Here is a 19492-nt window from a genome sequence, read left to right as displayed (position 1 = left end):
TTCTTGCTGGTTGCTGTCACCAGAGGAAGATGTGTAGATGGGCAGTGGAGGAATCCCCAGCTGTTAGCATTCACAGGGAGTTGAGGCTCCTCCAAGAGTTACAGATCAGCTCCACCAGGGTCCAGCCTAAAAGGTGCTGCACTTCAGAGTCAGATCATATATATTAGGTGCCTTTCCCTGCCTGGGAAAATGCATGGCCTGGATGGAAGCTTCCCAGGGGATGCTGCAGAGCAAGCAGTGCCCTGTAAGGTGCTGGGGAGAAGGGGAAGGGAGTGTTAGCACTGAGCCCTGTGCCCCCAGCCCTGTTTCAGTGTGGGGTTTGACATCCCCTGCACACAGTGCTGAGCTGAGAGGCAGCAGAGATGCTGTGCTGTGCTTTGGGGAGGCAGTGGCACCCCAAACAAACCCTCCTGCCCCAGAGGGGAGGCGCTGGGGCCCTGCTGTGTTTCTGGGTCGCTGCAGTCTCAGAGGAGCTATTCAAGGGGAAAAACACATGCACATTCCTGAGCACAATTCCCGAGCACAATGGAGCCCAGAGCCAGACGATGCTGTGGTCCAGGCGCATCCTCGGAGGAGGACGAAGCTTTACAGGAATACCTGAAAGAGGAAGACTATAGTTAAACTTCCAGTTCCCCCAGAAGGTGGAAGACAATAAGCAGCCATCAAAAGGCATTTCCTGCCCATCTATTGTTTCCCTCTCTGAGTCCTGATCATGCTTTGCACGTGGCCTGCAAATGGACAGACTTTCTAATTATAGCACCAGGTGAAGAGCTGCTCTACATGTGTTGTGTGCCAGAGCCTTGGAGCAGTCAGAGCAGCTGGATGAAGGTGTTTCTTGCAAACATTAGTGGCTGGCAGCATTTCTCCATCTCGCAGTTGGTCTCACCAGCCTCAAGAGCCATCCCAGTCTCCCACTCCCATCCCCTGCACAGCTTTAATCCCACTGGTGTAGAGCAGGGACTGTTCCCTGCCAGGTTCCTCTCCAGGTTAGGCCACCCGACCTACCCTCCATCTCTGCCAGTCTTTATCTCATCCCATTTCCTGGCCCCAGCTTTTCTGTCCTAATTAAATGGTAAAAACACGTGGGATCCAGGCCAGGCACGAATGGTTTCAGCAAAGCAATTAGCCCTACGTGAGCGAGGAACAATTAGCGCGGCTCTCTGGAATTCGGCCATTGTGCGGCTCATTGTATATTTTTGCCTTAAAAGGGGGCCAGCGTGTTGGGAGGAGAGCGAGGGCCCCTGTTCGCAGAGCCGGGCTGACATTTGCACTATGTTAGTCATGCTACATGTCAACATTTTTGTGAGCTTTCCAAAAACAGAAATTCTAATGGGATGTTTTAATCCCATCTTCACCCCCGCACGTCCCCCCGCCTTTCCCCCTTTCAGCTCCCACCTCCCTCCTCCTCCTCCTCCCTGCCTTGCACAGTGCTAATACCATCCCCGCTCAGCTTTGGCTCCCGGAAACCAGGCGAAGCCAGAGCAGCAAAATTCCTATTTAAACTTGCATCACATGAAAGATGAACTGTTGCTTTTTAATCCCTTTTTGCAACAGGGATGGGAAAGGAGCACGCAAATTTCCCAGGGGTGCAATGGGGAAGGGGCTTTTGGAAACAACAAGGCGAGCTGGGGGAAGTGGTGGGTGAATATTCACTCAGTCATCTACCTTTGAAAAACCACTGAGCAACTAAATCAGGACACCCCAAGGGCAGGGAAGAAGCCAAGAAGCTGTGGGGGCCAAGAGAGAAGCCAAATTCCCTGGGAACCATCAACGTTTTGAAACATCCTTTGCAGGAGAGTTTCAAGGCCAGAGTGACACATATATCTGATCTGGGTCGGATGCAGAGGCTGTGCACAGGTGGCTCTCTCCCCACAGGAGGTTTTGGAGACCTGGAGCTGTAGGTAGCTGTGGGCAGGAAAAGAGTGGCCAGTGTCCCATCACAGAGTGGGACCAGACACTGCATCAGACATGGACAAAAACTTGAGATTTAGGGAGTTATTAAGGCAGGTACTGGGCTGGAGGAGAGCAGGATTTGGCTGGGCTCTGGGAGCAGCTTGCCTTTGGTTGCTGTTCCTTACATGTATATTTTAAAAAAAAATTTAAAAATTATATATATATATATATATATATATATATATATATATATATAAACAGTTCTGCTGTTGCTGGAGGCTGGACATGGGGTTCACTGGGCCTTTGTCCATCCAGTCCAGCCCAGTATGGGATTTGATTTCTGCCTGATCCTTGGGGTAATCATCAAACACTTCCCCTGACATCAGCTTCTGGCTCCTCTTCAGAAAGGCAATGGGGAGAGGGAAAGCTCACAACACGAACATGAGAAAATTTGGGGCCAGAAAGCATGAGAGGCCAACAATTAAAGGCCAGGAGCTGCAAGCTCAACTGACCACACCTCTGGAAGGAGCTTGGGACAGGCTGGCCATCATCTACAGCAAACTGATCTCAGTGTTGTGCTCTGGCTCTGCCTGCACAGACACACACAGGGCTCATGCACAGCCCCAAAGGGAATCTCCAAATAGGCAGCAGCCCAGGGGACAGGGACCATGGGGTGTCTGCCAGTGTCACCTCTTGGGAAACTGAGGCACAGCGAGCTGAACTCAGTCAGTGCAAACTTGCTGCCCCATTAATCTCTGTCAGTCTGTCCACCTAGCTGAGCCCTGCTGAAGGCTCTGGCTCTGCAGTTGCTTATGCACTGCAGGGTTACCAGTCACAGTCACTGCTTATTGAATTACTGTCTTTTTCCACCCCAAACCCACCCTGCCAGTTAGTCTAAGCAGTGTGCAGCAGCAAATCTCCAGCCCAGGACACTTCTAAAGTTCCCTGGCTTGCTCTCAGGGTCAACACCAAATGGGGGATCTGCAGCCAGAGAGAGCTGCATCCAGCCCAGCATCCCAGGCTGGCAGCACTGTGACCCCAGCATGGCCCAGCAGGTGCACCCATGAAGATGAAGTGCTCCTGCCCACCAGGATTTTGGGGTGACAAACCATGTCTGGGAAGACAATCCTCAGCTGCCCCAGGAGCTGCTGTTGGGAGGAGAGAGATGCACAGGCTGTGGGAAAGTGGGGTTACATCCAGCTGATTTTGCTAGTTCAAGTCCTCTTTCCCTGATGTTTTTACCTTCATTCCATGGTTTTAACATTAAAATTCCCCCCCACAAAGGCAGGAGTGGAAAGCTCCCTCTGCACACCTTACACTGCCAAAACTCCCCCGAGATCAACCTCGACCGTGAAGCACTGAAAGAGGCATTAAATCAGCAGTGGATGCCCCACCAGTCTCCCCTCTCCCCACATCTACCTCCCCTCCCCTGGGCTGAATAGGGAGCATGAGAAACCAGGCTGGGCAGGGACGGCCCCGTGCCCCTCGCTTTCTTTCAGGATCAGAGCATCTATGGGGCCGCTTGTGTTCCCCCAGCTCCTCTTCTCCCCCCGGCAACATCGGGGGCTGTAATCTGGAGGCAGCGAGCCTGGAGATGGAGAAAAATGCAGGAGTGGGGAGGGGGAGACAGGGACAGTCCCCTCCCGCCACCACCAGCGCCAAAGCCCCAAATTCTTAGACCTGGAGGAGTCACCACCAAATTCCATTCAACTGACAGAAAAGAAATCAAATCCTTTTAAAGAGAGCCCACTTTCCCCGCAAGAATGCTCCCTCGGCCTTTTGTTGCAGGGCTTTGCTTGCTCCCAGCAGCTCGGAGGAAGCTGCTCCAATACATTAACCAGTTTAACTTGCTCGTGACCCCCTCTGCCCAGCGCACAATGAAACTCTTCGCCCGCTTTTCTCCCTGGCTCCTTTTCAGGAGCTAAATCCCCCGCTGTTCCCTGCTCGCTGCCTCTCTCACTCAACCTTTCTCAGGCCTCTGCTTCAGCCCCGGGAAAATAATGACGCTTTGCATTTGTATAGCCCCCGGCCCCGTGGGATCTCGCAGTGCCCTGCACGGATCGAATCGTGTCCTCCCGCCCTGCCAGCGGTCCCCCGAGGTGGAGGGGAAAAGCGATGTAGGGTCTGAGGCCACGGAGGGTAGAGGGGGCTTGCAGCAGGAGCTGGTGGTGCCAGCCTGGAGGACATCGCGGGGTGATGGGCATGGGGACAGTTCGGCGTCGGGAAATGCATCGTAAGCACTCGGTGCGGGAGATTTGCGTGCTGGGCAGGGAGATGCTGACATGCACCACTCTTTGAAGCCACCCCAAAGGCACTGCCAGACCTTCTGCCACAGGGGCGGGAAGGTTTTGTGTTCCGAAGGTGGTTAAAAAAAACCCCGCGATAGATGAAAAAAGCTGAGCCCTTGCCCTGGCCCTGAATAGCGGAGCCTATCAGACAATGGGAAGTTAACCAAACCCGGAACGGGAGCGCAGAGTTCTGCCGCAGGGCGCTGCCGTTTTCCTACCAGTAATTGATGCAAAGTCTCTTTTGTGCTCTCAGAAAAATCCCAGAAAGAACAAGCGGGGGGTGAGAGGCAGACCACGGGCAGGATCCAGCTCCTGGGCCGCCCTCCTGCGACATCTCCCTCCCAAACCTGAGCTGCACAGCTGGACCAGTGGCCGCCCGGCCGCACGTCGGGGCCGAACCCCGTTAAATATCCCCGACAATACCACAGCGGCGAAATCGGCGCCTGACAGAGCTTTTAACCCCTGTCCGACGGAGCGCGTAAATCGCTCCGGGCAGACAATGCAGCTTTGCAGCTCGAGCGCGGCATTTCTCTCGGATGACCTGAACACTTTATTACTGGGGATTTATTAACCATTTTTAGCAGCCCTGAGAATCTGGGAGCCTCTTAGGGACCACCTATTGAGTGCCGGGGTCAGGCTGCGAGCAGGGGCGATGCGGAGAGTTTAAACCAATTTAAACCGACCTAATACCGTGGTATGGTTGAAAGGGAGATGCCCCACGTGCAGCCCCAGCCCTGGGTTGGTGCGGGGCTGACTCCAGCCATCTCTAGTGGAAAACGAGTCTGGAGTTTCAGTGGAGCGACCTGAAGTGGGAGTGATCATATCCTTGAGATGTGGAGCGTTTGGGCAGAATTTTCCGTGTTGGAACCATCTCTGCAGTGTCAGGCTGAGTGGGAAGCACACCAGCACCCCGCAGCCATAGCTGGTCTCACATCTCAGTGGGGTGAGTTATGGACTGTGTCCAGAATGGGATCCTTTCAGGGAGAGCAAATGAGATGCTCCTCCTGGTGCAGCCTTGGCACTCCGTCCTGCAGAGGAACTATGAGAGCATCCCTCTCCCCTGGCCCCTGTATTTATGGGACATCCAAATTTGTCTGGTCCTGGAGTTGCCCCTGTTCGGTTTAAGTTCTTTGTACCCAAAAAATTGTCTGAATACCAATGAACCAGGCACCAGATGTTGCTGAGACCATCATCCCCATGCCCACTTCCTGCTCCCTGCCCCTCAGGCACCATCCCGTGCCCACTGAGGGGTGAGCAGGGTGACTGCTCACACCCCCAGGGGACACAGTGCCTTGCTGGGGACATCCACGTGGCAGGTAAGGGCGGAACCAGGAGGCCAGGCGCCTGGAGAGGAAGTCTGTGGGGATGCGGCCAGCGGCTGGACAATCCCGGAGGACTCTCGTTCTGGCAGGACAATGCTGCTGGAAGAACAGCTTCTCCTCTCTGCAGACCCTGGGCAGCCGGGCTGAGCAGAGTGGCAGCCCGGGGCTGGGGTGACAGGCAGTGCTGCGAGGCCGGGAGAGCCCTTGTGCCGGCAGTGGTGGCAGCAGAGCGGCTCCTCCAAGCCCTGCATCTCTCGGGACAGACGCACACAGAGCCCGCATTGTCACTCGCCCCGCGGCGCCGGCTGGGACCCCAACATCTGGGCACAGCGCGTGTCCCCAGCCAGCGCGGGGCTGCGGGAGTGGCAGAGCAGCTGGTCGGGGGAAAAGTGCCTTTCCTCCCCTTTTGGCTCCTGGAGAAAGGGGCTCTTTCTTCATTCAGGGTTTTGCTGCTCGGGCTTTTCAGCTGCCTCTCGAGCCGCGGTTGCTGTGCCATCGGGTTGGAGACAAAGGGCGCCCAAAAAAAAAAAAAAAAAGCAAATTGAGACTGGAAGGCTGGGCAGCAATAGCGGGAAGTGGGGAGTGTGGGATTCTGTTCCTGTGTTTGTATGGTCTAACTGCTTTTTTTTATTATTATTATTATGGGAGGCTTCTTTGGCAATGCAGGTCTGCCTCTAGACATGGGCAATGCCCTGTGAAACCAAACCCCACAGCCTCCCGGAGCATTTCTAGCCTGGGATCATGGTTCAAGTGCTGACCAGGGGAATGCGGAGCCTACAATCAAGAGAAGGCAAATGCTGGGGCTTGCCTGAGGAAGCAGTTTCCCTGCTTCATCCTGCCTGGTATTATGGTATTGTTTATCCAGTGCCAGAGATGAATGGAGCACGTGACAGCAGGAAAAATGCAAGTTGGACAAGGTCCCTGCCCAAAAATGCAGCAGCCCCTGATTATGGCATTACACTGCAGCCCAGGCCCAAACCCAAATCCGCCTCCCTGTAGCAGCACACTCCCTGGGAAAGAAAACCCCAAAAGCTCACTACTTGCAGAGAGAGGGTAAGGGGGGAAAGAGGCCCCGGGATTCAGCGCCAGGAAAATATCGAGTTGGTGGCACATCCAGGACCAGATTTCGACCAAGTTTTCTCTTTCAGCCACAACTTCTCCCACTGTCTGGATGGAAAAATGGTGTCTCATTTAACAAGCCGTCGTTATCATGACTAGTGATCACTTGGGATGGGGGGAGGGCGCTGCTTGGTATCTATGTAGCATTTATTTTCAGATATCCCAGAACTTTGGGGCTGTCCATCAGCTTCAAAGCGCGGTGCTGTTCCCGGGGTGAGGTTGGTCAGGTCTGGGAGCCTCCCTGGGTCTCCCTGAGAAGGAATGGGAACAAACCCTCCTGGCTCCCTGTCCCCAGATTTACCCACCAGAATGGAGCTTGGTGGAAGTGAGAGGAGTGCTGCGGTTTTTTGGGGGGTTGATGTGCTTGTTTTCAATTACGCTTGGCCTCAGAAGACACTGATGGGACACTGCCCGGACTTTGGTCAGGCTGGTCAGCTTTCTGGAAGCCTCTTGGACAGGGCTGTGAGAAAATCTCGGCGCAGGGCTTTGGGAAAGGACAGCTCGGGACGGGGAGCGAGCCCATTGCTCCCGGCAGAGCAGCGAACGATGCTGCCGGCGTGCTGGGGGCTGCAGGGGAGCAGAGCGAAGCCATCCCCGGCTATCGGGGGGAAGGGAAGAGGAGAAGGAGGAGAAGGAGGAGAAGGAGGAGAAGGAGGAGAAGGAGGAGAAGGAGGAGAAGGAGGAGAAGGAGGAGAAGGAGGAGAAGGAGGAGAAGGCGCCTGCATCCCGCCAGCGCCCAGCCGTGAGCTCCCGGCCGCGGGCACAGAGATGCGCAGAGCCGGGAGCGGGCAGGACAGGAGCGGCGGAGCAGGGACGCGTGTAGGGGCTGGCGGGGAGGACGCGAGGGTCGGAGGGACGCGGGCGGTCGGCGGGCAGGGCCGGGCGATGCTCACGCCCCGCGTGGGGCGGCCCCGGCTCTGTCCCTCCCCGGGCGGGGCGGGCGCGGTTTAAAGGCGGCGGCGCGGCGGGGGCTGGAGGTGGCGGCGGCGCGGAGAGGCGAGGAGCGGAGAGAAGGAAGGATGCTGAAGAGCTGCGGGAGGAAGCTGCTCCTGTCCCTCGTGGGCTCCATGTTCACCTGCCTGCTGGTGCTCATGGTGGAGCCGCCGGGGAGGCCGGGGCTGGCCCGGGGGGAGGCCGGCGGGGCGCAGCGGGCTCTGCAGAGCCTGGGGGCGGCGGCGGCCGTGGCTCCCCCGGCGGCGCAGGGACCGCCCGGGCTCCGCAGCTTCGCCGACTACTTCGGGCGGCTGAGCCGAGCGCGGCGGGAGCTTCCCCCCGCCCCGCCGAGCCCCCCGAGGCCGCCGGCCGAGGACATCTCCCCCCGCGATGTCTTCATCGCCGTCAAAACCACCAAGAAGTTTCACAAGGCGCGGCTGGAGCTGCTGCTCGACACCTGGATCTCCCGCAACCGCGACATGGTAAGGGATGGGGACAGGGATGGGGATGGGGACTGTCCCCACCGCTGGCCGGGATGGAGCGGCTCGGGACGGGCTGCAGCCCGCGCTTCCCCGCCGCGGTGTCGGCCCTTCGTCCGGAGGGATCCGGGTGGTGCGGGGACCCGGCAAATACCGCATCCCCTTCCCAGTTCCACCGTATCGCTGAGCCGGGTGGCTCTGTTCTGAGGGTGGGTGGTCTGTTCTGGAGCCAACTGTGTTTTCGGGAGGGTGAAATGCAGAGTTGCAGGGTGAGTTTGGAACGGGCGAGTGATGGAGAGAGCCCGACTTTGGCTCTTCACATTCATCAATCCCCCAAAACTCTGCTCCGGGGTCCTTTCCACTGAGCACCTCCCATAGCAGAGCTGACCTGAATTGCTTTCCGCTGGTGAAACTGAGGCACGGTGCAGGGGAGCAGCCCAGCCTGTGGGTGTCACAGTCCGGGTCAGGCCCCTGCGGTGAGGTGCCTGCAGTCGTGCTGCCCAAAGGACACCCAGCTGGGCAGCCCAGGGCTGGGAGAGTGCCGAGATGTGCCCAAGCTCTCACTCCCCTCGCAAGGAACTGGGCAAGGCTGGAGGGGCTGGGAGCTCTCGGGGGCTGCAGGGCTCACCCGCACCGGGGCAGCTCCAGCGAGTCTGGTTCCTGACCTCACCGATGTCCTGGCAGTCCCTTACTCTGTCCTTCACGTCCTGAAGAAAAAAAAAAAAAAGCTGTTTCCTTAGGAAATGTGTTTTGCCATTTGCTCTTAAGGCGCGTTTTCTACCCTTAGACAGCTTCCCAAAAGTAAGTTATGTCTGGTCCTAACCTTTCCATCCTACTGTCTTCACGTGTTTCCTCCTGGCCTGGAACTGAGTTTCTTGCTTGCAAACTGTTTTCCTCGGAAATCTGGAGTGGCTGAGGGTGGAGGCAGTGGGGGAAGGATCGACCTGCCCCTGGCCTCCTCACCCAGCTCTGCTGGACCTTGTGGGGTCTTGGCTCCTGCACTGTACCCCAAGCATTATCTTCCTATTTTTTTCCCCTGTGAATCGTGGGGGTTTTTGTTGGTTTTTTTTTTTTTTTTTGCTCAGGTTTCCTGGGCTTGGCAGTGGATCTGCCACTTCTCCTTGGTCCAGTTATTTAATGGAAACCTCTTTTATGCTCTGCTGTCACTGTGAGGGGGTGGTGAGTGGTAGTGGGGGGGAAACGCTCTTTGAGCACCTACAGATGATCCTGGGAATGGCTGCTCTTTTTTTTTCTCCTCCCTCTTGTGAGCTCCGGCTTTCTTCTAGGTTTTTTTTTCTTTTTTTTGTTGTGCTTCGTTTGTCCGTTTGGATTCCCAGAGCCCCAAGGCTCGGCTCTCACGCTGTCCCCCTGGGCAAGCTAACAAAGCCCCTTTTCTCCTGGCGCAGAGAAAAGGCTTCGCAGCCTCTTGTGTGGCACTTTCCATGGGAACGAGGGAGCCGGAGCCGGCCGTGTCCAGGTCAGGTTGCCTAGAGATGAGGGCCATGAAGCCAGGGGGGCCGCAGCCCGGCGAGGTGCCCGCCTGACAAGCCAAGCCGCTGAGTGACGGCTCTTGTACAGCACTTGAGGACAAGGAGCTGCCGAGAGAGCTGGAGGAACCACAAACTCCTGCGGGGCTGTGGGGACACGGGGCCGAGGGGATGAACCCGCCCTGCTGGGGGCGATCCGCTCCTCTCTTCCCATGCTGACCCAGCCGCTGGCTCTGGGAAGCTTTGAGGCACCCTGGGCTTCCCCAAACTGGGCATCAGGTTGGGGTTTTTTTGCCTGCAGCATGTGGGATTTTCCCTCTTGCTTCCCTGCAGTTCCTGCATCTCTTCCTTGCCTGGCCCCCTGGTTTCCATCCCAGGAGGGTGATTTGGTGACAGTGGGGCACTGCCTTTGCTCAGATGTCTCTCTTGGTCTGAGTCAGGCCTGTCTCTGCTCATCCTCTCTCACTCTGGTTTCTCTAACGGTGCTCAGGCATGTGAGCTGCCTCACCAACGTGGGGAAGTTCCTGCCCGAGGGCTGAGAATCTCCCTTGCCTGAAGCTGTCTCTCTCTTTCTCCTGATCTTCCTCTCACTCAAGACCCAGCCTCCCTCTGGCTGTTCATTAGCCAGGCAGGAGGGATGCAGGCACTGGTGAGAAGGGGTTAAATTCAGCAGGTAGCTCCTGCCTGGACCCTGGCAGATAGGGGGAACAGCTATTGTGTCCTTCCTTGGCTGCTCTTTGTTCTGCCCACAATAGTCCCTGTTTCCTGCCCTCTGTCACCTCCAAGACACTGCAAAGGGCACCCCCTTCTCCTTCCTGCCTCTGCACAGGGACAGCACATCCCTATTCCCTTCTAACTCTCCTCTTTGGGTTGCACAATCCAGGCCAGACAAGTTGCTTTTGGAGGAGAGTTGTGGGTTTTCCCCTCCTTGCTTTGGGGAGAGTTTCCAGCTGTCTCAGTATCCTTAGGATGCTGGAGTGCAGGCTGGAGAAACTTTGCACTTGAAAGGAAAGAGACGAGGGAGGAAAAGTGGCCATTAAGCAGAAACCCTGGGCAGGAGCAAATCCAAACCCACTGCTTTCCTTCTGAGTCGGGTGATTTGCAGTGGCAGGGCTGCCAAGGACACCTCTCCCGCCCCTGGTGGGGTTACCCTGAAGGTGGCTGGGTGTCCCTGGGGTTACCCTGAAGGTGGCTGGGTGTCCCTGGGGTCACCCCAGAGGCATCCAGGCAGCTCGGCACACGCCTCGGAGCAGGCGAGGGCTCCAGCCCGGGCCGCCGTCCCGGCAGCGTGGGATCCGCTGGCTGCCTCCCTCCCTCCCGCTCGGCGCGGTAATTGCAGCCTTTGAAAAATTCCTGCTCTCGGGGCAAAGGGAAGGGGTTTGCCTTCCAGAGAGCACGCTCCTCTGATGGCGGCTCCCAAATTCCTCTAGCACCTTGGCCAGGGTCCCCACCCACACGCCGGAGCGCGCTGGCATGTGAGTCTCACTCGCACTCCCACCAGAGCGGCTGAGAGCAGCGACTGCTCATCCCAAAGCAGCCCCGCGCTGCAGCTGCCTCCCCCCAGCCCTGGGCTGTGTGCCAGGGCCTGCTGAGCACTGCCGAGCTCGGATGGTGTGTGAGGGTCCCTCCCCGCTGTCCCCCGGGGCAGCCTGTGTGGGTTTTAGGGGTGGGGGCCCCTTAATTGCCTGTCCCGGGCGATGCTGCTGTCCTTGTCCATAAAAGCCCCGGAGCCGGTGAGCGGCGCGTGGAGCACCAGGCGGGAGGGTGGGGGACCCTTGCCACACAATGAGCTCATTGTTTGCGAGGAGGTTATTAAAAAATTATAGCATTTAAAATTACAGTGGAGGATTCTTCCTCTTGCCGAAAGGAGAAGGGGGAGGAAGGGCCCGCGGCCCTACAAGCCCCTTCCCTGCCTCTGCAGGTCCCAGCCTTGGGATCCCGTGCCAGCAGGATCTGCCCCCAGTCCTGGGGAAAGCCACCACCATGGAGTGGGGATGCTGCCATCGTGGCACGCTGCCAGGGCAGGGACATCGCCGTCACACTGCTCCCAACTTGTTGAAGAGGGGTGGGGATTTTCCCCCTAAACCCTGAGGCTGGAGGGAAAGGGGAACCTTTGCTGTGGAGGACACAAAGCTGGGCAGCTGTGGCTGCATCCTGATCTCCTCCAGAGCCCCTCACCCAGCTGGAGACTGAGGTCCCCACAAGCAGCACTTTTTCACTGCCTCCTTTCCTCTGCACCCAAGTGGGGTGGCTGTGGAAATGGTGCTGGAGTGCTCCATCCTCTGCCAGCATGGGGAAGTGAGATGTGGCACAGGGTCAGGATTTGTGCACTTCAGGGTCACGGGGTGCCTGCCCAGCCAAGGTTCCCCTTTTGGGTGGCTGTGCTGGTGGCATGGTGGCAGGCCTGAGACATGTTGAGAGTGTGTCACTGCAGGAAGTCACAGAACCACTGGGGCAGGCAGCACAGAGAGGGCCAGGGTGACCCTGGGGTGGCCCTGGCTGCTGGGACACCTTGTGCAGCACCCAGCCACGAGCAACCCATGAGCTCCACCAGCGGAGGGAAATGAGTCACCCTGAAAGGAGAAATGAAGGGGAGGCAAAACAAAAGAAAAAAAAAAGAAAAAAAAAAAAGAGCCCTCCCCAAGGGTGAGGAGGTGGCAGGGGCTGCTGGTGGCTGCCTGGCTCCTGGCGGGCACTGGGGCACTGACCCCATGCTGGCCGCGGGGATCCCGGGTGCCGCTCAGTCCCGGGCTCTGCATTGTGCGGGGCTGCGTGGAGCGCTGGCAGCTATTGTTCGGCAGGGATTTGGCATCCTGTGTTTCTTGAAGCTGCAGTTCTGAGAACAATGAGGTTTCCTGCAGGGTTGGGGGGGGCAGCGGGCCCTTCCTCTCTTGCACCCCGCAGGAAAAGTTACCGCAGGGGGTGGCCAAGAGGTCCTTGCACCCCTCGGTGCCATGGCTGGCACAGGGGATGGGTGGGAGAGGGGTATGAGGGCTGGGAGTGCTTTCTGGCCCTGCTGGCTCTGGAGGTGGTGGTTTGGTAGGTGACAGCTCAGGGGTGTTGGCTGCAGCGTCCATTTGCATGACGAACTGGATCCTGGCCTCACGTCTGGCATCCCACATGGGAGATGCTAAAGGTGGATTCATATTTTTTGTTTGTTCTCAACCTTTCCTGACCTATCCCCTCCCAGGCTTGGCTGTCACCTCTGCTCCTCTCCCCTGCAGCCCCAGCTGAAGGGCCATGCAGGAAGGGTACAGCTCCCCTCCAAGAAACACAGACAAATTAATTTTTTAAAAAATTGAAAATAAAGCCTTTAAATTTTCTAGTTTTAATTGAATGTGACGGTGGGGTTGGGAAGGATGTGAGAAACCTGTGAGGTCTAACAGATGCCCACATGGGGTGACTTGCAGCTGTGTGCCCTGTCCCAGTCCCTGAGATGCCACCTGGTCCACTCATAGCAGGAATCTGACAGGGATGTGCGTGGGGAGAGGACAGGGGGAGATGCTTTGATAGGATGAAGGCTCTCGGTGCAGGCGAGTAATAAACAATTGTCTCTGTGGTCTATTTATAGCGGCTGAGCTGCAGGATTAGTTGTGGGGTTATTTTTGGAGCAGCTGAAGGCAGTTGCTGGACGGCGCTTCTGAGCTAATCAAGCAAACATTCTCTGTCTCGCCTGTGCGGAGGCTGTGTGTCCCCTGGCCTCTCCAGCGAGGCTGGGACCTGGGCAGGAGTGCCAGGGCTGTCTTGGGCAGCCTTGGCTGGGCTCCTGCTGCCCTGCCTCAGCTCGTACCCCAAGCAGTTACCTGAGCCCTCCCTGAGCACCTGGGGGAAATGGGGACAAGCAGCTGTACCCTGAATTGTTTGGGGGTGACAACCCTCCTCTACACACAGCACTGACCTCGTCCCACCCCGGCAGTGCTGTGTCCATGGAGACACAGCAACCACGGGCATCCTTGGCCCTGCAGCTGATGGTCCCTGTCCCCCAGCTGTCCCCTCCTCATCAGCCATTCCCCATCAGCTCAGAGCCTTCCTGACCTCTGTCCCTCCCCACAAGCCAGGCTGCACGGCAGGCTGTGCATTTGTGAGAACTTGCCTTCCCACCTCCTCCATCCTTTATTTCCCCCCTTTCTCTTTCCTCCTTTTCAAGCCCCAAAGGTCACTTGTAGCCCCGTCCCCTCCCATTGAGCCTCGCTGCAGCTCTGGGCTCTCCCCACCAGCCCCGGCTGGGGACCTGAGCAAACAGGGCTGGGTTAACCAGTGCAGCTGTATGCTAATGACCGCTGCCCGCTTAACTCTGCTCGCTGAGTAAAGTCAACCCCACTATTGTACCCAGCTCCTCAAACAAGCCACAAAACCCCAGCGCGTTCCCGGGGCCGGCTGCGGGGTGGCACCCAATTTCCAGCTCACTTGTAATTCATCATCCCCGGCGCTCCATCGTCCCCCCTCTGCTGCCTCCTGCCTTTCCCCCCCAGCCCTTTTGTCTTTCTTCCTTTGCCCTTTTGTGCACGTCTGGTTTTTAATAGCGCTTGGCAGCTGGTTGTGGTTTCTCTCCTCCAGCTTTGTTTGCTGCCCGCTGATTGATGGCGATGCCTTTCCCACCCCCTGCTCTCTACTCCTGCTTCTCGTCCTTCCCCAAATCCCAGGCCCGGAGCAGCCCCTCCAGTCCTCCTTCCTGGGTGACATATGCCAGGAATTAGCTGTGTAAATAGAGGAGTGCAGCCGGGCAGGCAGCTCAGGGGCCTGAGGAGGAGGTCAGGTGCTGCCTGGCACCGTGGGATCGTGCTGGGATGGGGCAGTGGGGGACAATCCCCTCCTCGGGGCTGGCAAGTGGCACTCACTGGCACCGTCTCAGCCCCTTGGGTAGGACACAGGGAGCAGAGAGGAGTCGTGCAGGTATTATGCAAGTGGCCAGGGCCAGGCACGTGCTGTTGACACAGGTGGGGACATGGCTGGGAGCTGGCGCCACGGGCAAACACACCTGCTCGGGCAGCTCCAGGCTGAAATCCCTGCTCAGATCAGGCCGCGCTCTGCACCTGCTCCCCGCCTCCCCTCGGGCTGGGGACAGCCCCTGGGGCCCCCAAAATCTCCCTGGCAGCTGCTGCCCCATGCAAAAGAGGATGGGGATGCTCGGCACAGGGGGCTGTGAGGGGGTTGGGGTTGCACCCCAGGGGTCTCGGTCTGGAGCTGAGTGTGTTGTGCAGATTCCCAGCTCTCCAGTGCCACTCGGGGTTTTGAAGAGGGGGAAGAAGTTTTTGGGTTTTGACAAGGTGGAAAAAGTCACAATCAGCATCCTGGAGGGACAGGTGCTGCCCAGGGGTGCTCTGTCACATCCAGAGCCATGTGGTCTCAGCCCCTCGGTCCTCAGAGGTGCCTCGTCTTTTCTTTCAGACCTTCATCTTCACTGACGGGGAGGATGAGGAGCTGAAGAAGCAAGCACGTGAGTCTGTGGCTCTTGTCCCTTTGTGTGTGTGACCTGGTCAGGTCCCCTGGAGAGCCCCCACCTGTGGAGCATGGCCAGTGTGGGACCTGTCCTGGGAGCTCTGGGAAAGCCCTCACCACAGGGCTCTGGGCTGAGGATGAGGCAATTTGTTTCACTGAAAATGCTTAAAGCACCCTCTGCCCGTGAGCCCCAGCTGGGGACAGATTTCCTTCCCAGTCAGGATGCTGCTGGGGGTCACTCTAACAGGTTGGGGTGCCTTTGCACCACTTTGTCCCTGGGATGAGCTGGGACTGATGGGCAGAGAGGACAGGGTTTCATGGCAGCATTTCCCTGGCAGCCATTCTCCAGGCTGGGGTCAGCCTGGTCTGTTCTCCCCATGCAAATGACTCCTTTTCAGGCTGGGAAGTCATTGTCTTTGAGCTGGGCAAGCAAAATAGGGCAGGATTTTTGCCACCATGTCCTGGGGAACACAGACACCCCTTTCCCCCCCAGGGTGGCTGGTGAACAGGTCAGGGATGGGCAAGGTGATGTAGGGTGGCATTGTGCTTGGAACGTGGATAGGGCTGATCTATGGTGCAACTGCTGCATCCACATTCCTTATTCATCCCTTCCCTTATCTCTCATGGACACAAAAGCTGTTCCCCCCAAAATTCATCATTTGCCCAAAACAACCTAGCATGCAGGTCGCTGAGCAGCAGGATCATCCATGAGTTTCCACCCCCCTGGCACACCTGGGACGTGTGTGGTGAAGTGTCAGTTTGAGTGTGTGGGGAGGCATGGGAAGCACCAGTGCTGGGTTCTGACCCCTCTTGTTTTCCTGCAGGAAATGTCATCAACACCAACTGCTCAGCTGCCCACAGCCGCCAGGCGCTGTCCTGCAAGATGGCCGTGGAGTATGACAAGTTCATCGAGTCTGGCAGAAAGTAAGCAGTGCCCAGGACTGCTGGGGGGGACAGTTGGGCTGAAAGGGGACAGGATGGTGCAAACAGAGACCATTGGTGGTTTTGGGGTGGCATCTCAGCGTGGGGACTGGGGAGCTGCCCTGGGCTGGTGTGACACTGCTGTCACTGCAGGTGGTTCTGCCACGTGGATGATGACAACTATGTGAACGTGAGGATGCTGGTGAAGCTGCTCTCCAGCTACCCCCACACACAGGACATCTACATCGGGAAGCCCAGTCTGGACAGGCCCATCCAGGCTACTGAGAGAATCAGTGAGAACAAGATGGTGAGTGTGGGGACAGTTTGGGGCTGGCTGAATTTGGGCTGGGTGGAGAAGGAAGTCTCACTGTTGCTGGTTCCCTTCTCTCGCAGCATCCTGTGCATTTCTGGTTTGCCACGGGCGGAGCAGGGTTCTGTATCAGCCGGGGGCTGGCACTGAAGATGAGTCCTTGGGCCAGGTAAGAGCATTGGCACTGCTCTCCCATGGGGACTCCTCATGGTCCCCAGGGCACAGAGAGGTGACATTTTTGGGGATGGATGCTGGACCGCGTCCCACCACCTTCCTCTCTTTGCCTTTCTGGGGATGTCCGCAGGGAGCTTGGAAACAAGCTGGGAAGGGTTTCATTTCCCCCAAAACCGACTTTTTAATCAGAGCTGGGCACCCACCAGGCAACCCCAGACCCTGCAGGGTGCTCGCAGCCCCTGGGCTTTGCTCCTCTGCAGCCCCTGTCTGTCTCCCCGCAGCGGGGGTCACTTCATGAGCACCGCAGAGAAGATCCGCCTGCCCGACGACTGCACCATCGGCTACATCATCGAGTCCGTGCTGGGCGTGAAGCTCATCCGCAGCAACCTCTTCCACTCCCACCTGGAGAACCTCCACCAGGTGCCCAAGTCGGAGATCCACAAGCAGGTACCCCAAGTTGTCACCTAAAAGTTGGGCATCGCGGCTAAGATGTTGGTTGACATGTGACCAAAAGCCCCATCGGCCCGTCGCTGTGGGATGATGTAAATTGTCACTGGAGGCTTTGGGAAATGGGGTCAATCTTGCAGCTGCCCACGCCCCTGCTTGGTCCTTATGGCCACGTCGGCCACTTGACCCCCCTGTGCTTGCCCCCCAGGTGACACTGAGCTATGGCATGTTTGAAAACAAGCGCAACTCCATCCACATGAAGGGAGCCTTCAGTGTCGAGGAGGACCCATCCAGGTGAGCTGGGGGTCCCTGTCCCCATCCCCCCAAGCCGGGCTGCTGCGGGGCTGCCGCCGTCCCGTGCTCAGCCTTGCTCCTCTCCTCCGCAGGTTCCGCTCGGTGCACTGCCTGCTGTACCCCGACACGCCGTGGTGCCCCACCAACATGGTTTACTAGGAGGAGCGTGTCCCCTCCATCCTCGTCCCGAGTTTCCCCGGTATCCGACGGGCGTGCGGGACCTGCGTGCGGCTGTGTCGCTCCGGCCTCGCCGCCAGGCGGACGGACGGACGGACGTCGTTGCTGTGGTATTGCACAGTGTGTGTGTACTGAAGGCTGCTGTGCGGCCCCTTGACCCTTGCCCTGCCTGCCCGGCTGCCCGTGCCCGCCGCTGTCCGGCCGGGATGGTGAGAGGGACGGGAACTGAGCACTTAACCGCTGGGCACCCCGCGGCTGGCGAGCCCCACGCCATGCGTGGGGAGAGGCCAAAGCGGGGCCCTGCCCTACCCCGGGCTTGCTTCTCCTTGGTTTGTCTTTTTTCCTTTCAAATGTTAAGTTTTTTGGTGTGTTCTCCCCTTTGCATCTACCCCCCACCCCGCTCCCGTAACGCCTCACCCACCCCGTCCTCTCTCCCAGCCCCAAAATCTCAGCAGCGAAGCTCTGGCTCCCCGTTGGGATGAGGGATCCCCGTGAGTTCTGCTGCCTGGCTCGGCAGCAAGGCAGAGCAGGCAGAGGTGGGCAGGGGAAGCCTCTGGCAGTGGCGATGACTCCTCCAGGGTGCTGCAAAGCTGCTGAGCGCTCGGCAGCCGCGCTGGAGGGAGATGTGGGGTGAGCTGGAGCCAGTGTCGGTGTTAACTCCATTTCCCCCCACATGGCAGCTCCGGTGGGTGAACTATTTATAAACTCGTGTAAAGCCTTGCTATAAATAGGGGCGTGGGAGGAAGGTTTTTCCGGAGCTGCCGCAGGGCTGTGGGCACCGTGTTGGTGCAGGGTCTCCCTCCAGTGCCACCTCCCTGCTGCTCGGGCAGCCCTGCAGCTCTGCAAAGGAGCACCTCGAGGTCCAGCCCGGGGCTCTGTGGGTGTCCCCAGTGCATCCTCCAGCCCTGGCCTGGCTGTGGGTGCTGCCCAGGAGCACCTGACCAGCTGGGCATCTCCCAACCTGCCCATCGTGCTCTCCCTGATGGAGAGGCATTTATCCAGGGAGGGACAGTGACCCTGCATCCTCCGAGAGCTGCCCTGCCTGCCGACACCAGCCCCCTCTCTGCCCCTGAGCTAAGCCAGAGCTGAACCTTTCCAACTTGAAGCTGAGTGAAAATAGCCCATAATGGGTGTGTTGTAAATATGTTATTGCGCCAGTATTTTTTTTACTGTGCCTCTTTTTTTTTTTTTTTAAGAAAAGAAAAACCACATTGAGAAATATGTAGATTTTAAAATGCTTTTTATACATTTTCTGTGGATCAGAAAAAGAAAATTCCCCAACCTTTGATAATCTGTTTAAGAAAGAAAAAAAAATTGCGATGTCTTGTAACTATCACTTACCTTAATTTATATGTTCCAGTATCTGGAATGTCACTCTGTGCTTTTTGTAACTAGGATGTGTTTAAAGCAATAGTTGTGGGAAGGGGAACCAGCATGGACAGTGTGTTCTCAGGGACCTGAACCCGATCGCTGCCGCGGGGTTCCCGTGGGAGCGGTCACAATAAAACGGCTTTTTTTGCTGACCACAGTCACCTGGCTCCGGCGTCTCTTTATGGATGTGCTGCTCCCAACACCCCTTGATCCTTGTTGTCACCTCTGGCCGAGCTCTCAGGGATGCCCCCAGGAGGGGCTGCTCCTCCATCCCTTTTTTCCCACGGGTACTGGGATCCTGCTGGCCATTTGCATCCCAGGGTGTGAGGGTCCTCTCCTCCTTCCCCTTCCCAAAAGGCTGGGACGGGGCTTGGCCCCTCAGGGCTGGTTTTTCCCAGGCTCAGGGGTGGGAGCGGAGGCGGTGGGGATGAGGTGCGAGCCGGTTGTTAGCAGGGTGTTGTTAACAGCCGGCAGGCAGGCGTGTGCGTGGGAAGGTTGGGGGCTGCGGGGGAGGAGCCCCTTCCCTTCCTTCCCTTCCCTGCCAGCCCTCCCTTCTCCCTCTCCACCACAGTTTCACCAACACTGAGCATCCACCTGCCAGGAGCAGCCCCAGCTTCCACAGGCTGTGGCAATAGCATAACATCTGCTCATTCTGTCCCCAAACCAGCCCTGTTTGTGCCACTGGTGCCACCAGCGCCATCCCCTCCTCCCCACCTTCCTGCAGAGCCAGCACTTTTTTTTTTTTTTAAGAGGCACACTTACTTACTTCACAGTTTCTCTCGAATCTCTGGGTTATCAAGGGCTGGCCCTGCTAAAAATACAGCCTGGCAGGAAGTCG

The 19492-nt window shown here is 57.7% G+C and overlaps 1 protein-coding gene and 1 long non-coding RNA gene across 2 annotated transcripts; both read left to right on the top strand.

The window, feature by feature from the left end:
- The first annotated feature begins 7598 nt into the window (after positions 1 to 7598).
- On the top strand, positions 7599 to 18815 carry LFNG (LFNG O-fucosylpeptide 3-beta-N-acetylglucosaminyltransferase). Its single transcript, XM_085074548.1, has 8 exons — positions 7599 to 8037; positions 14910 to 14958; positions 15785 to 15884; positions 16035 to 16188; positions 16275 to 16360; positions 16647 to 16812; positions 17021 to 17106; positions 17199 to 18815. Exons 1-8 carry the CDS (start codon positions 7642 to 7644, stop codon positions 17263 to 17265), a joined length of 1104 nt encoding a protein of 367 aa, XP_084930674.1. The 5' UTR covers positions 7599 to 7641; the 3' UTR covers positions 17266 to 18815.
- Positions 8044 to 12808, top strand: LOC146430686 (uncharacterized). The gene is made up of 2 exons (XR_014855075.1): positions 8044 to 10678; positions 10710 to 12808. It is a non-coding gene; the product is annotated as an uncharacterized LOC146430686 (long non-coding RNA).
- Positions 18816 to 19492: the final 677 nt, after the last annotated feature.

Source organism: Lichenostomus cassidix, chromosome 14, assembly GCF_008360975.1.
Source record: "Lichenostomus cassidix isolate B80296 chromosome 14, HeHo_3.0, whole genome shotgun sequence".
NCBI lineage: Eukaryota > Metazoa > Chordata > Aves > Passeriformes > Meliphagidae > Lichenostomus > Lichenostomus cassidix.
The sequence above is the reverse complement of the archived record's forward strand: the minus strand, read 5'-3'. Positions and strand labels throughout refer to the sequence as shown.

Excerpts from the sequence above, each read along its gene's own strand:
- LFNG (XM_085074548.1), top strand. The coding sequence starts at position 7,642 with ATGCTGAAGAGCTGCGGGAGGAAGCTGCTCCTGTCCCTCGTGGGCTCC. Across the intron at positions 14,959-15,784 it reads GGAGCTGAAGAAGCAAGCAC|GAAATGTCATCAACACCAAC; the intron begins GTGAGTCTGTGG and ends GTTTTCCTGCAG. Across the intron at positions 16,813-17,020 it reads AGTCGGAGATCCACAAGCAG|GTGACACTGAGCTATGGCAT; the intron begins GTACCCCAAGTT and ends CTTGCCCCCCAG.